The 15992-nt window shown below is 41.6% G+C and overlaps 1 protein-coding gene across 3 annotated transcripts in view; it reads left to right on the top strand.

The window, feature by feature from the left end:
* The first annotated feature begins 357 nt into the window (after positions 1–357).
* Positions 358–15992, top strand: part of PIK3C2A (phosphatidylinositol-4-phosphate 3-kinase catalytic subunit type 2 alpha) — a 47050-nt gene continuing 31415 nt past the window's right edge. Inside the window, exons 1-2 of one of the 3 annotated variants that reach the window (XM_032444741.2) lie at positions 358–560; positions 11724–12898. In XM_032444741.2, coding sequence (XP_032300632.2) covers positions 11789–12898 — 1110 coding nt within the window. In that variant the 5' untranslated portion in view covers positions 358–560; positions 11724–11788. Of the gene's footprint in view, positions 561–11723; positions 12899–15992 lie in introns of those variants that run through there. The other 2 variants (XM_085548517.1, XM_085548518.1) reach the window with 2 other exon arrangements.

Raw genomic sequence — 15992 nt, 5'->3', positions numbered from 1 at the left:
TCAATCGAATAGCCGCGGTCTGGTTGAAATTGCCTGATAAGATGCTGCTTTGTACATTAGTGCGCCTCAGTGATGGATTTGTTTATCTCGTGGCTTCTAAATGGATCCTTTTCACTTGTCTTCTGTGTTTAATCAGTGCAAAACACTTGTTTGGAACTTGGCGTGTGAAATATCCTTAGTAAAAGGAACCGGATTATTTGAAGTAGTGTCTCCTGGTTGTAAGCTACTGAACGGAACATAGGACAGTTTGAGCAGCCCTGGTGCAGCCGGCCGCAATCTAAGGGCTGCAATCTAAGGGTGCAGGTGAGGCGGTGTCGGCTCACTCCCCGCCCATCTCCTTACGGCGAATCCCCTCCCCTCTCCCCGCCCCTGCTGCGCGACAGCGGTGGGGGCCGGGGCCGGAAGTGGGCGCGCGGTGGCGGCGGCGCGGCGAGGGGAGAGGAGAGGAGAGGAGAGGAGAGGGGGGCGACGAGCGGGTGCGGAGCAGCCAGCAGCAGCCTGCAGCAGCCGGCCGGCGGGGGGCAGGAAGCGGAATGGCCGCGGGGCGCCGGCGCTGTGAGGTGGGTGTTGGGACGCGGCTCCGCTCCGCGCCCTCCCGCCGGCGTCCTCTCGCTGCTCGGGGGTCGTGGCGCCGCGACCCTCGGCCTCGGCGCGGCGCTGCCCGCTGTCCCGCCGGGTGTGAGCGCGGCCGGCGGCGCTGCCCCGTGTGCAGGGCCCTGCGGCGGTGCGGACGGAGCCGGTGTCCCCGTGAGCGCGGGGCCTCCCGCGGGCGGACAGCGGGGGGTGACAGCGGTCGGGGCGGGAGGGGGCTCCTCTGGTACCGGGAGCGCGAGTCCGGTGCCCTCGGGTAACAGTTCTCGTCGGCTGCTTGTGTTGTGTTACTTTGGGACGGAACTGAGGGTGGAAGAGAAGCTCAGCAGTGTTTGTAAGAGTTTGTTGTGCGCGGGTGGTGGGGATGGATGGTCTGTGAAGTATCCCAAAGGGAGGAGGCGGGCGGGGGAGCGAAGTAACCGCCGGCAGCGCGCTGCCCGTGGGGTCTGCGGCTCCCGGGGCCTGGCCCCTCTCCTCCAGCGCCTCAGCGCTGCGAGTGGGCCTGGGAAAACTGCCTTTGTGCTGCGGGAGGAGAGGATACCCGGCACGGGCTGATGGGCTGCGGCTGCTGGCACAGGATGCGGCGTCCACCGGGTTCATAACAAATCAGAAACAAGTTGTAGCGAAAGTGCTGAGAATAGGTGGACTGTAAGAGGAAGTTGCATAGAAGGTAAAGCCAGCGGGAGAAAGTGCAGGGGAGAGAAGCCAAGTAACAAATGTTTGAAGTTGCAGCCTTCTGCTGAATAAATTAGAGGCTGGCCCTCGTTGATGTTGCGTTGTGTTTGAGAATCCGTTCTATAAAGGCAGTTGAATTAAAAAAAATAAAAATACACAGATCTCAGGAAAGGGAAAAAAACAAATAAAAAACCCAAACAGCCTACTTTTTTCCTGTTAGTTCTATAAAATAAATGTGACCTACTTAACCATAACCACAGTGTAGTAGTACTCCTGGTTCAGAAACTTGAGATTCCTCTTTTGGGATGTTGTTATGGTTCATGTTATGTCATGAACAGGGTATATAAAGGCTTGTCAGTACAGTTAACCAGTGTATATAAGCATACATTGGTGATCTTACTGGTTTGTTTTGTTTTGTTTTTTAATCTTCTTTGATGCTCTATACAGCAACAAGGGAAATTGAGTGCCTTGAGTAGGAAATGACACCTTTCGAAATGCCAAGTAAATGATTTCTTTCTGAAGGTGTGTTCTCCTGTTTCATACATCTCAAACTGTGTGAAATTGCAGCTTCTGGTATTCTTTAATCATATACTGCTATTATGGATTTGTTCCTGCTGTCTAGCTGAAGAAATTTGAATTCAAATCTTGCTTACAAACATAAATATGCTGGGGTGATGTTTGGGATTTATTATCATGTTAGGTTTTGGTTTGGGGCTAAAACTAGGCCAGTATAGGACTAGTTAGAAAACTGATGCTATCAAGAGTTTGAATGTAATTAGAGAAGGGCTGCATATTGTGTGTCTTTTTGGTCCTGATCAATCTGAAGGTTGTCCTGTGGGAGCTTTAAGAAAAACCAATAAAGCAGCATTGATTGGTAGCATGCTGTAAGCATCACGTATCCTATGTTGTTTTGAGATCAACCTGCATGACACTGAGGTAAAGATATTCTGCTTTTGAGACTGCGAGTGATGATTGCCTCTTAGTGTTCACAGTTAGTGCAGAAGTTACACGAGGATGGATTTATTTTTTGACTAATGCAGCAATTAAAAATGAGCAAAAGTAGCACAAATGTGAAGTGTTGGCTTTGCAGCAATATGTAAATATATTCCTCTGCCGTAACTGCAGATGTGTAATTACTTACCAGAACCAGAGTTCAGTTTTTATCAGCAGTGCCCAGTAACGTCAGTCATCTATCTCATACAGCATTCATTCAGCCCCTTTGTACATGGGAAGGCTGCAGCATTGTCAGTTTCTTCAGAAGAATGCAGAAGTTGTTTCCAGACCAGGCAAGTAGGCGAAGGAGGAAATGTTTCTAAGCATGCCAGTGATGTATAAATCTCATTTGTTCTATAAGTGATTTAGAGGAAAGTATCTTCCTCAAAGTTCACATTAAAGAAAAGTCATGGGAAATATTACTTTTATCTGTGCTTCTTAGTAGAATTGCAATCTGCACTTACGTACTGCAGAGTAAGTTCAGCTTGTTCCAAGTGGTAGTCACTCGGGAATGCTTTCACAGAGACTTTGGAATAGAGAGAGGAAGTGTGTCTGCACATTTCATGTAGCTTATACTTTTCAGTTTCTTGGCATTATAATGTCACATTGATCCATTTAAAAAAGAAAAAGCTGGGAAGCCTGCAGTAGCACATGAGGACCTTTAGATATCTGTGTTGAGACCGGTGCCAGCTCAGATCCAGAAACTCCTTGCTGCGTGCTGACCTCGATGAACTAATTCAGTGTGCACTGAGTGGTAGCTGGTCGCTGCAGTGTTGCCACTGATGTCGGTAGTTTTAGCAGACACGTCAAGAACAGGTGAGTGCTGACTGATGCACCCTTTGCTTAGGTTGTCATTGCAGCAGCAAAGTACAAGGTGCTGCCGAGTTTACTTGAGGCCAGTGTGCAACTCAACAGATTCCTGGAGGTAAAATCCAACTTGGGTGTTAAATATTAGAAAAGTTATCTCAGGATTCAGGAAGCGTTTGAGCTGCTAATTAGTGGAAACTGGAAGATTATTTTGAGGAAAAGTTGTTATGTGCTTGCCTTGTTCTCGTGCACTTCTGAAGCTACCCATAGAGACAAGGATGAGGTAAACTTGTTGTCTGACACAATATAACCATCCCGTCACCTTTCTACCTACCAGTGTAGAGTCTTGCTTTTATTTTTTTGTTTTTAAGAATAACTAACTCAGTACATCTTAGAAGCATTTTAGTATGTACAGCTAAGAGGTCTATGTAAACAGTGCGTTGGCTTGGTCAGTAATCAACAACTGTTTAATACTTTCAGACATACCAGGTTGGTGACTGAGAAGCATCAGCCAGTTGTAACTGAAACTGTGCAAGTTCCCTGCCTGCGGGGAAGCTTGTCTGCTGAAGCAAGTGGCAGAAGTAATTTGGCTCCTGCAGCAGAGTTGCATTTGGTTAGACTGGTATCCTGGTACCAGTACAGCACTGCAGAGGTAAATCCACACTAGAACAGTGATGGCATGGTCTTCTCCATATTCTACTGTTCTACTTTTTGTTATGTTAAAGGTGCATACTGTTCAGAGTTGGAACAGGACAGGAACTCTGTGTCCGCAGTTAGTGCATAAGTTACTCTAGGATGGACCTGTTTATTTTTTGACTAACGCAACAATATTAAAAGTGAGTAAAAGTGGTGCAAATGTGAAGCACTGTCCTCACAGCAGCATGTCAATGAATATATTCCTCTGCTGTAGCTGTGGACATGTAATTACTTATTAGAACTGACTCTGCTTTGAGCGAGAGGTTGGGCTGGACCCCCTCTGAGGTCCTGTCCAGACTGTCTTTTTCTATGATTGTATATATGTGACATTTTAAAGGGAAATTATTTTGCAAATTTTGGATTACTGACTGAATTATTCAGATGGGAATCGAGTTATTTGGGGGCACTGGCATTGCTTAAAAAGAAGCCATGCCCTAAAGCAGTAGCTAATATTGATTCTGTGTGGTGTATTTCTCATTATACATGGGTTTTCAAGTGTACTTTGAAAAGAGAGATTGATGGGAAAAGTGCGTGAATTATATGTGTGATCTGGAGAAAAGCACAACTTTAGGGGTGGTTGAAAAGCAGAAGAAACCATATAAAAGTTCTTAAACAGGAGTGGATATGAAAACATTATTCTGTAAGAAGAAACATTGCAACAGAACCAAAATTCTTAGCCTTTGTCTAACAATGCTGGTAATAGGCTTGGCTGTAAGGGATGGAAAAAGTCTGGACTAAGTGCAGTGGAGTGAAACAGCCTGGGATGCCATCAGTTTCATGATTGCTTTTTCTGGTATCTGCATCCATGAAGTGCTGTGCAGGAACAGAATTGCAGGTGTAGTGTTAGAGAGTGAGAACAAAATGGGGTGAAATACGGAGATAGAAATTTCAGTTTTACAGCTGACAAAATTGATGTTGAGTTTCCTGTTGATCTGTGTCCTCAGCTTTAAGGACAGCATGACATGATTCAAGTTTTTATAAAGATTCTTCCAGTAATAAATCTGCCATGTCCAATAATGTAAGTTCATGTTACTACTTTCTTCAGCTGTGGCGCCGCTATTGGCTGCCTTGAGTTGCTTGATTTTATGCAGCCTGGTGGAATTTAATTAAGATCTTTATCTCTTTAGTAGACAACTGAAATGGTAATTGGGTTCAGAATTTCAGAAAGGGGGAGTGTAACAGCATAGATGTGCCAAAGAAGCTCACAAACTTGCTGTACCTAATCTGTGTGTATCTACATCCACTGCTGGAGTGGCTTGTGGTGGCTAGGGGTGCAAGCTGCTGGTTCAGGAAGGGGAAGAATGTATTGTGGCCATGAAAAACATCTGTGGGTTGCTAGAGCCGCCTGTGTTGGCGTTTGTCTGGGAGACCGTGATGGGTGCTTTCTTGGAAATGCTGTCTGGGAACATTGGTCAAAAATCCCAATTGAACGATCTGACAAGAGATGCTGTGTCTAGAGTCTTCTGCAGAGTCCTACGGATGATAACTGACCAAAGTAGGCGAGCTCTAAAGTGTTCTCATACACATTGAAACAGCTGATACTGTTTTCTGTTTGTTTGTTTTCCAAGATATTAGTTGCCAATGTTGAAAGACTTCAAAGCATTCCTGGAGGCTTCCTATTCTAGTATTAGAAAAACCCTATTCTTATTTAGCTGTTAAAATCAGAAGCTTTGTGATGAAATTGTACTTTCTGGATGGAAATGAGTTTTTAAAATTGAAATGAAGAGGTGCAGATCCTGACCTTTCTGGCTACGCATCTACACCTTATTGAAACACTTGGAACGAATGGTGTTTTTAGAAGCTGCACGTCTTGTCTGTTCCAGAACTTGCACATCTGTCAGTAAATCGAAGAATGTTTCTTTCTGGTTTATTTGCAATAATTTACATTTAGTATCAGGCGTATCTGCAGCATGTAAGTTCTTCCAAATTTAAAGCAGTAGAAAGAGGTGGGTTTTGTTTTTCTTTTTGTTGTTGGTGGTTGTTTTGTTGTTGATTTTTTTCAAGAGACAAATCAATCTGATTTTCTACTTACTGCTTAGGTTGTTTATTTGACTATGAAAGTCTTTCTAACAAACAAACAGTTCACATACTTTGTGGAGAATGACCATGGAAAAGGGAATAATTCAAGCTCAGGACAAGCATGGAAAACCACTTAATACCAAAGACTTGCTTGATGTGCAGCCTGTCACACAAGAATCTGTTTTTTTCCCTCATTTTTAGTGTTCCTAGAGACCATTATGCTATTAGATGCATGGGAGGGATAAACGTTGGCAGCCCAGTTTAATGCATATTCAAGAATTAAAATATCTGGTATGTTAGCTGCTGTGTGTACGTGGAGCAGAATAAAGCCTTTGTTCTCTCAAGCATTGCAGGGCTGATTTCTCTGCTTTTTGCTGTATCCTCTGTTTTCAGCCACTTCATGCATAGCGATCATACTGTCAGAATCTCTTCCCAGTTAACATTTTGTCATACTTCCTTCCCATTGCTTCCCCCCACCCCCTCCAAAGTGCCCGCACTACAAGTCTGTAAGTAACTCATCTGATTTACTTAATTTGATGAAATATCTGTTCCTTTTCTCACTTCCTAGCAATCTGTGAACGCATCTGGCTAGAACAGAGGGCTTTTGAACATCAAAGTTCCTGTGCTTTTTCTTGGTAAGGAGTTTTCCTGCTGTGGCAAACGTGTTGGTATGAATTCTTTTCCAGGCGATTAGTACTTTCCATAGTGTATTACTGTCTTATTTTGCTGAAGTTTACCCTGCCATTCTGTAGAACTGCTGCTGTCTCTGCCACTCTGCTAATTCTTAAGTTTGCTGTCATTCAATAGTAGAAAGATGCTTTAAATCTGCTTTAGTTAATGGCAAAATAACCTCAGGGAGTTCTTGTGGATACTGCTCTTGTTTTGAGGAAACTGCTTGAAGGCTTTATAAGGAAGGCAGGAAGCGGTCTGACATGTTATCGTTGCTTCTGTATTTAGTGCTGGAACTCAAGGGAATTTGTGCACCCATGTGCAATAGCTGTAACGTGTTTCTGAAGAATGCAATACAAATAGGATGAACTCTGTGCTTGTTTAGCACTAGAACAGACTATAAATAGAATGCTAAAAGCCTTATTGTCATACTTTTGCTTTTTGAGAAGAAAATGTTTGTGCAGCTCAGCTTAAGTGGAGGAATAACGTGTCCACGAGCAGATGGTGCGATTACCTCTGCTTGAGGTGGCAGGATTTGTTTCTAATAAGGACGTTCCCTGTTCATTTACATAGGAAACCTATTGAGATTAATCTCTGTCATGGTAGAGACGTAATGTCCCATATGTTCATTCTCGTGGTGATTCTTACCAAAAGTCTGTATGTTTCGCATTAGGAAAAATGGCTTCATGGTTCAGTTTTGTATGAATGCTGGAGCAGTGTGTATGTAGATGTTTCATTTTTATGCAAGTCTCCATAAATGAAAATGTTCTTGAAATGAATTTCAGTCCTGTGTAGAGGCTTTGATCTGAAGGAGATTGCCAGACATCTTCCCGCCTCTCTCTTAAAAGGAGCACTTGGCTCCTTTGAAATTCTGATTAATGAGCATTGCTGTATTAAATAAAATGACACGGCAGTATGCAGATACTTGACTGAGTAAGTGAACTTCACACTCTGAGTATCTGAATACATTTGAGTACTTGTAAACGTGTGTGTTCTAAATCACCATTAAGGAAGTGCTGTGTTTAGGGAAACTGAATGACTCGAGTCAGAGGAAGAGGTCTGTGGGTTTCTGCCCTACCGCATCTGATCAGATACTCTCAGAAAATATTGTATTTGAGGTGTTTGTCTGATTCTTTATGTATTTGGAAAGAGAAATGTGCCTTTGAAGGTGATCAACTGCTGGGAGCTTGTTTTTAAATTGTTGCTTAGATTAGTGCACAGTAGTTGAAGAGAACAGTCTGACTTCATAGTCTGACAAAGACATGGAGATTTTGGAAAGGGTCCAGAGGAGGGCCACGAAAATGATCAGGGGGCTGGAGCACCTCCCCTATGAGGACAGGCTGAGGGAGTTGGGTTTGTTCAGCCTGGGGAAGAGAAGGTTGCGGGATGACCTCATTGCAGCCTTTCAATACCTGAAGGGAACTTACTCCCAGGAGGGGAGTAAACTCTTGGAAAGGACTGACAATAGCAGGACACAGGGAAATGGTTTCAGGTTAAAAGAGGGAAGATTTAGGTTGGATGTTAGGGGGAAGTTCTTCACTAGGAGAGTGGTTAGGCCCTGGAACAGGCTGCCCAGGGAGGTTGTGGATGCCCCGTCCTTGGAGGTGTTCAAGACCAGGTTGGACAGGGCCCTGGGCAACCTGATCTAGTAAATGTGTATGTTTGATGGCCCTGCCAGGCAGGGGGGTTGGAACTACATGATCCTTGAGGTCCCTTCCAACCCGGGTCATTCTGTTATTCATAGATATTCCTCAGAGCTCTGTATATGCCTTCAGCTGTTGCAGAGCTCTGCTGATTTCTCAGGGTACAGCCACTGATGGTTCTGGTTGCTCTTTTTCCCTCATCTGTGCTTAGAACTGAAACCTTCAGAGTGGTTGGGTGGTTCCTTACTTTATCCCTTCTCTTTGTGGGTGTCGAACAAGTTTAAATTTTGCTTCTAGTCTGCCTTTGAGTTTAGGTGGCTGCAAATCCAAAAGTTCAAAGTGGAGCTCATCTTTTTAAATGACTATGTTGACTGCTGCGGTGTAGTTAACATTACAAGGTAGGCTTGCCCTTTTTTTTTTAGCGACCTTTAATTCTAGGGAGCTTCTGATCTTTTCTCATGTGAATGTATTGTTTGAAACTGGCATGCAGGATGAGGTTTTGCAAAAACTATTGTGAAGTTATCAAATGCTCTTAGTTTTGAACTGTTGAAAAACTGCAGGCAAATTTATACACTGTTTTAGAAGTGTTGGAGGTCAGGACTTAAATACAAGCCATGTTTGAGCACAGAGCAGCACGCCTTTACCTGCGGGCATGGTTCACTTAAGCAGAAGCTTCTTGAGAGGAAGAAGCTACTTGGCAAGCATGGAGATTTTCAGTAGAAAAATAAGGCTTCCTGGTTCATAAGGAGCCCAAATTATTGTTTTTTGGTTTATATATGGTTACTTTGAAGGCCATGTAATCTCAGCGTCTTTTCTCCTTCAGAAAAATCACTTGTTCTCACTGCTGCTGTTATCAGTGGGTACCAGGATGCACCGATAACCTTCAGAGTTGTTGTCCAAATAGTTTTCAGCTATCTTAGCAAGTGTGATCCTATTTCCATTTGTTTGAATAAAATTCAGGCAAAAGGGAAGAGGTCCAGCTGCTATTGAGAATCCTGAGGCACTCTGTGCTGCAGCTCCTTGGAAAAGCCAGGTAGGAATTACCGAGAGAACTTCATAAACTGGGAAGAACAGGGTGTTCTTGCTTCTAGAAATTTGACGTGGCAATCTTAACCAGCTGGAAGCTAATGAAGAGATTAAATCCTGCTTAGATATCCAGGCAGTCTGAGTAGCTGGTGTAAAGCATATTAAGCTTCTCATTAGAATGTTGTCTGTGGCTAGTGGGCTTAGACCATTTATAAAATACATCTTGAGAAGATGGAGAGAGACTTGTGTTAGTGGGAGGATAGGAAATAAGTGAATGTTGCTGAAGTCTGCAGCTGTGCTGTAGTCTGGGTTGAAACCTGCCCTGATGGCAGAGTAGCCCAGCAGTGTTGTGTTCCTCCTGCTTTGTTAATCAGCACTTTTCATACAAAACATACAAAAGAGCAGAAACTTCAGAAGCACGAAGTGTTTCTTTAGCACGGCGTTGATTTTGAGATACGCTGTACATAGGGGCCTTAACACTTCTTAACAGAGCTATTAAAAAGTCAGGTTTTAGGTTTTAATAGAGAAGTTACATTTACTATCATTCATCATGTAAGTAAATTTAATGCTGTAGCTAACTTGCCTGCTGTTTTGTTTTGATTTTCTTTCTTTCTTATACTAGGTGGTAGCTCTGTGTTTAGGAATTCTCTCATTTAAATCATTGCAGGGTTCTTTTTAAAGCCAGAATAAACCTCTCCTTGCCTGGCTTATACCTAAGAGGTATAACACATTGATGTGGAAGGGTGATGGTAGCTTTTAATTAAGTTGATGATAAGCAACTGAGTTGTCTGATAGTACTTTGGGATTTAGTCGAACTAAGGTCAGAAAAACATTGTATTCTTGAGCTGCCAGTGGCATATGTTCAATTTGAGGTATGCCTTTCAGTGCTTTGCACTCAAATATTCCTATTTCCTAAGGGAATTCACTGTTTTTGACCTAGGAGCATGTTGTAGACATTACAGATACAAATATCTTTCTGCTTGTTTGTCTTCTTTTTGTTATGGGTTGAGATGTTATAAATGTTATCTGACTTCTTACTGAAACAGGCTTCATTTAAAATAGAAGAAGGGGGAACATCTGGTAGAAGGGGAAAAAAAGCTACTTTTCCTTGAAGTCTTATGGTACCTACAACATCAGTTCTGGTTTAATCTTGATTTTTGACCTGAATTTGTTTTCAGGCTTAGCTGAAATATAGAATATTTTATAAATATGTCTATCCTTCATAGTATAGTCATTGAAACGATGTAGGTCAAACAAAAACTTGGCCGGAGTCTTCAGGAATTTAAAGAATCTGTTAGAATTGAGTTAAGAATCTTGCTGTCTGTAGCCTGTTGACAGAATTACAGTCAGTTTGTCTGAAGCCACATATCTCTGCTCTGATTCAAGGAGGAAAAGGATGTCTGATTGGTGTGAAAGACAGTATCTATATATTTAATAATTATGAAATATACTACATATTACTTTATACAGATACTTTTTTTTTCATTTGTAGATTGTTGCATGACTTAAACCCATGATGATTTGCATCCAAAGGGCACATGTAGTTCAGTGAAACTGTGTTTAGATGAGGATTGCTGTTTACATAACCCTCCTAGCAGAAACCCATTATTCATGATTTTTATCTTGCTACTTGATATGCAACTAGCTGTTGCTGGAGGACAGCTTATCTCCTGGAGTCAGCTCTATCCCAACTGTACTTAAAAGCTGTAGAAATAATGCGGAAAACCAGCACGGTTCTTCTGTTGTAAGATTATCTTAATATAGAGGCACAGATATTGTGGTGAATGCAGGAAGCAGTATAATAGTACCAAGCACAAGATTGGAATTGAAGGAATGCAAGATGTCATTTTCTTGGCAATGGCCTTATGCAAAAGTAACCTTCCAGAGTTTCTTCCCTTACATAAGTGAGTGACACTTCCTTCAAGGGGCTGTTAAAAGAATTACTTAATGAGAAGCTGTACTTGAGTAATCTTTTGCGCTTGTCCACTAAATGACATTTTGTAAGTGCTAATTCTGTGCTTAGGTGGGTAAAGTAAAATCCAAAGGAAGTGAGGTTCTTCAGCTGTTTGTTCTTTTCTTATTCCTTTCTTCATGGCCATCGTAATTGTGGTACAGTTATCAGTTTGCTAGGGCTGTCATTTCTCTAATATGTTGAAGTAAACTGAAAGGCCTCTAGATTGTGTGCTTTATCAATGCTAGAATCTACAGTTTCCAGGAAAAAAAAATCAGAAATAATCTTTTTTTTTTTCACTCTGAAACTGGTTAAGTGTGAAGAATTGCTTCAAATGTGAAGCTCATTAGGTACCCAAATACATCTTTTTCAGTCTAAGGTTTAATGGCACAAAAATAAACAAAAGCGCTTACTCTACCAACCCGTAAGTACCAATAAGAAAAGCAAGTGGGTCTTGTGGAATGCTTGGCCTGTGAATGTAATTGTGCGGCTTCTCTTTAAGTTGTGTTTAAAAAAAAATTGTGGTCTTTAAAAATTTATGCTGTAGGTTTCTGAAGGATGGTTGCAACCTTGTAATTTGGTGGTATGTGGCTTAGTAGTTCTCTGCATATGATTTCTTTTATGCTTTTTCTAATGTTTCATTTCCTTTCCAGAGCTGCTGAAACAATTCTGAAGCCAAGGGTAACCTAGCAGTACAAGGGATTTGTTGCTTCGTTAAATGGACATTTGCCCTCGCGGTATGGCCCAGTTATCCAGTAGCAATGGATTTAAGCAGCGTTCATCACCTTCTTTTGCAACTGCAAGGTCAAAAGACGTGGACAAAGAGGAGGCATTGCAGATGGAAGCTGAGGCATTAGCTAAGATGCAGAAAGAAAGAGGCATAGCTGGTAATAAACAAACTTCTCATTCTTTAAGCAGCACTGGGCAAAAAGCACAGACACATAGCAAACAGGAGCATGATCTCATGGTGTTTCCTGAGTCTGATGCCAAGAGAATGGAAGATAAACTAAGTACCATTGACATAGAGAAGCTTACTCATGCTGAACTGGAGAAACTGCTGCTGGATGACAGTTTTGAAACTCGTAAAGTACCTGCGTTACCAGTAACTCCTATTTTGAGTCCATCTCTGTCTTCACAATTTTATATTGGGCCGACTGGTCAGAGAGGACAGTGGACACCTGGGATACCAGCACCTGTGACATGCACTTTACCTCCTGTTTACCCCTCAGCTTCTTATATAAAACAGACTGGTGTATTTCAGAATGGATTCCATCCGAGTATGTCCTCTTATCACTCTAGAGAACCTATTTATTTTGGTCTTCCAAGGCAGTCGCAATACATTTCATATCCACTGGCAGCTACTACACCTTTCCATCCACAAGGAAGCCTACCTATATATCCTCCAGTACTTACACCAGAATTGGCAAAAGTATTTGACAAAATCGCAAGCACCTCAGAATTTCTGAGAAATGGAAAGTCAAGCACAGACTTAGAGATGACTGCTATAAAGTCTGCAGTTTCCAGCCTACCAACCTCAGAAAAATGCAGAGACATCAGTAAATTTGACTGGTTAGATTTGGATCCCCTCAGTAAACCAAAAGTGGATAGCATGGAGACTTTTTATAAGGCAGAGGATCGTGGAGAGATGGCATCCAGTATGACAGCTGAAGATCCATGGGATGCTGTGCTACTAGAGGAGAAGCTGTTGGTAACTTGTCATCTGGAAAGAAAAATAAATGGGAAGTCTTCTGGAGCAACCGTTACGAGGAGCCAGTCCTTAAACATGAGAACAACTCAGATTGGGAAGTCACAAGGCCAAACATCACAGGTGTGTAAATCAATATTGTTAAGTAGTGGTATAAGGATGTTAAGTAGTGGTATAAGGATAATGATTAGTCACAGTATTTAAGGACACTTTAGCATCTGTCTGTGAGATACTTCCTGACTTGTCCAGATAATGTGATGTTACTGACACATGCGTGCTTCACCAGTATTTTTAAAAACTTGAACATTAGTCCTAAGCTAAGTCTAAAGTAAATGCTACTCTGTTATCTTTCCAAATTTAGCAAGGAAACTGCAGTTTTCCTGCGCATTACAGAAGAGAAATAAAAATAACCTTTACAGCAATTAACTATTTAGATCATGTTGATAAATACTTAAACTCCCGAGGAAATCAAACAGGGCTACAAACTAAAGGTGGTGGGGTAGATGTTGACAGCTTTCATCTTGAGCCGGCTCTATCTCAGGCTCTGAAAAGTGCTGTTTTCACCTTATATTTGAACCTCCCTGCTTTTGTTTTTTTTCTTCTTAAAGAAAAAAAAGTTGCTGTATTCAAAATGATTTTCTGCTCTCCCTTGAGTCTTTCACAGGATCACTGTTAATTCTCTTTTGGTAGACCATTCCTCCACCCTCTTTAATGGTGGAATGCTAAAAAGATGGTAACCAAAACTTGTAGATAGATACGCTGTTCTTGAAGGTGGGATTCTTTGTGTTGATAGGTCAGAAACACCATGTTTTTGTGCTGGAAAACTGTCTTTGTGGGATGTTAATTGCCTCATGCAGAGCAAAAGGCTCATCTCTGCTCTAGGACCACAATCTCAGTGAAAATTCAGGGGAAAAGTGTCAATGGATCCTTTAGTTATGATGCTCATCCTTTTGGACCCAAAGCATATGCATAGTTTCTATTGAAACTAAGCTGTACAGCGTGCGATCATGACTTTATTGGCTGTATCATCGGAGTAATTAAGTACATCCTGCCCTTGCCCAGTAGAAGTCTGGAAAGTGAGTGTAGGTTATGTAGCTTTTCCTGTATTTTTAAATTCCTCTTTTCATGACATTCCTTAATGATGTAACTTCATAAAATATCGGTCATTCACTGTGAAGTGAATATGAAGACTGGTGCATTTTAAAATTATTTATATATATATATATATATATATTTATATTTATTTATTTTGCAGACAGAGTACAGAGACTGGGAAAGTTTTCAGTGGAAAAATCTCCACCCTGGCAAGGTGGTCTCAGGAAAATCACATTTGTAGAGACTGGCTGGAGGCTGGGATTAAAAGATTTGTTCACCTTGGTGACTCAGAATTGCAGCTGTTTCAAATCTGATGTATTGTCTTCCTAGGTGTTTTTAACAGAAAAGGGACAAGCTGTAAAACTAACTGTTATCAGTCAAGAATGCTTTCCAAATTGCTCCTTAATTCCTCAGTCCTCGCCCCGCTGGGTCATTCCACCCCCACCCCCAAAAAAAGGAATATTTGTGAGGCTGATTCTTTATGCCTGAATTTCCATTAAGGTGGAATTTCTGGCCACAACTGTGGAGCATTTCCTGTTTTTCTGGGCTAGTTGTCAGTGTTCTGGCACACGTCTATTTGATGGCCTAGGAAGAAGAAACAAACAAAAAAAAAAGCTTAAAGGAAAAAATAATCCTTTACTTCTTTTCTGCATCATTATTTTTAAAATAGTGTGTGAAGATCTTGGATCTAACTTCCTTTTTCTTTTCCTGTTCCTCTTTCCAGTGTTAAGCTGTGATATCTGAGCTCAGTTATTCGCTAGTGTTTGTCTGGAGAGGCAGGTAAATTCGGGCTCTTCAGCAGTTTGCTTCTTCAGTTTGTCGGTTTATCCACTGGTGTGCATTGTTTGTCTTCCAGTGATGTTTAGTTGGTTGCAGTGTTAATACTGACCGTTTGTATTGGTTGGTGCTTCTGATGTGCTGTGTGCAGAGTAGTATTTGACTGATTGTTGCTGAGTGCAGTCTGTTTTTTCTGTGAATTCCGGGGTTCTCTGAAGAATCAGAATTTAGAAGGGTCTTTCTTGCTGATTAGATCCACTCCCATGCTATTTGCAGAAAACCCAGTTCATAAAATGCTCAGACTCTGCCTTCACGTGCTTTATTTTCTAACTCTTTTAGATATAATAGCCTCAATTTAGAGGCTATTCTAGTCCTTTGCTGTCATTGTTAGTCCTCTCATTTTCGTTAGAAGACAAGTTCTTAGTTTATGGCAGCGGATGCCCAACTGTAAGCTTGTGATTTACTTCCTACCTGTGTTCCTGCCTTTGGTGTAATATTCCATATTCTAGCCTCTATTATAAGGTTACCTGATGTTCTAAAGCTGGGATGTTTCTGCTTCTTGTCTAAGCACAAGTGTCTCAGATTGATATACTTCCACTTAACATGTTGCTGTTGCTTGTCCTTTGCACACTTACATTTGTTGTATAAATAACATTTCATCTTGCATAGTATGAATCTGAGCTATTTCACTCCTATTTCTGGCAGTTTTTGTGTACTTTATCCCATTGACTTCCAGCAATACATTTCCTTCAGAGTATTTCCTGGAGTCTTGCACCTTACCAGTATGAATGAATCACTTTTTCTGAATCACCTCTTAGTTCACTGCTCCTTCAGACAAAACTATTAGTAAGATTTTCCAGTGATAATTTCGATTCCATGATGTTATTTTTAATCCCTTGAATCAATAGAAGGATTTGAGTTCTGTTTTATATTCAGTAAAGTATCTGTGCATCCCCTTTAAATACTTTGGTGTTCATCTCTCTCCTTTCTGAAAGCAGAGGTAAAATCATCAGTTTGTCCTATGTTATATGCTGTCTTCCCTAGAAGTTGAAGCTGAAGTCTTTTGACTTTATGTTCTTGTGGGGTCCAATTCAATTTGCCTTTTGGTAGCGTACTGAACAGCTTGTATCGAATGTTGAGAGAAGTTGTATTTGCAGACCACTTCTATTTTTGTAGGCTGTGCTGCTGAATATGAGGCATTTTTCTCGGACAGCTGTTTATTTGTTTTGGCCTGACGTGCCCTTCCTTACAAGTTATTTCCTGTGACTGCAAGTGCTTACACCTCTTAAATTGGCTCACCTAGAAGGTAAAGAAATTCAGATCTCCCTTGTAGCCTGAGAACCCA

This window comes from Coturnix japonica, chromosome 5, assembly GCF_054131305.1.
Source record: "Coturnix japonica strain WE chromosome 5, WE-NBRP24, whole genome shotgun sequence".
Taxonomy (NCBI): Eukaryota; Metazoa; Chordata; class Aves; order Galliformes; family Phasianidae; genus Coturnix; species Coturnix japonica.
This window is presented reverse-complemented; position numbering and strand designations above follow the sequence as displayed.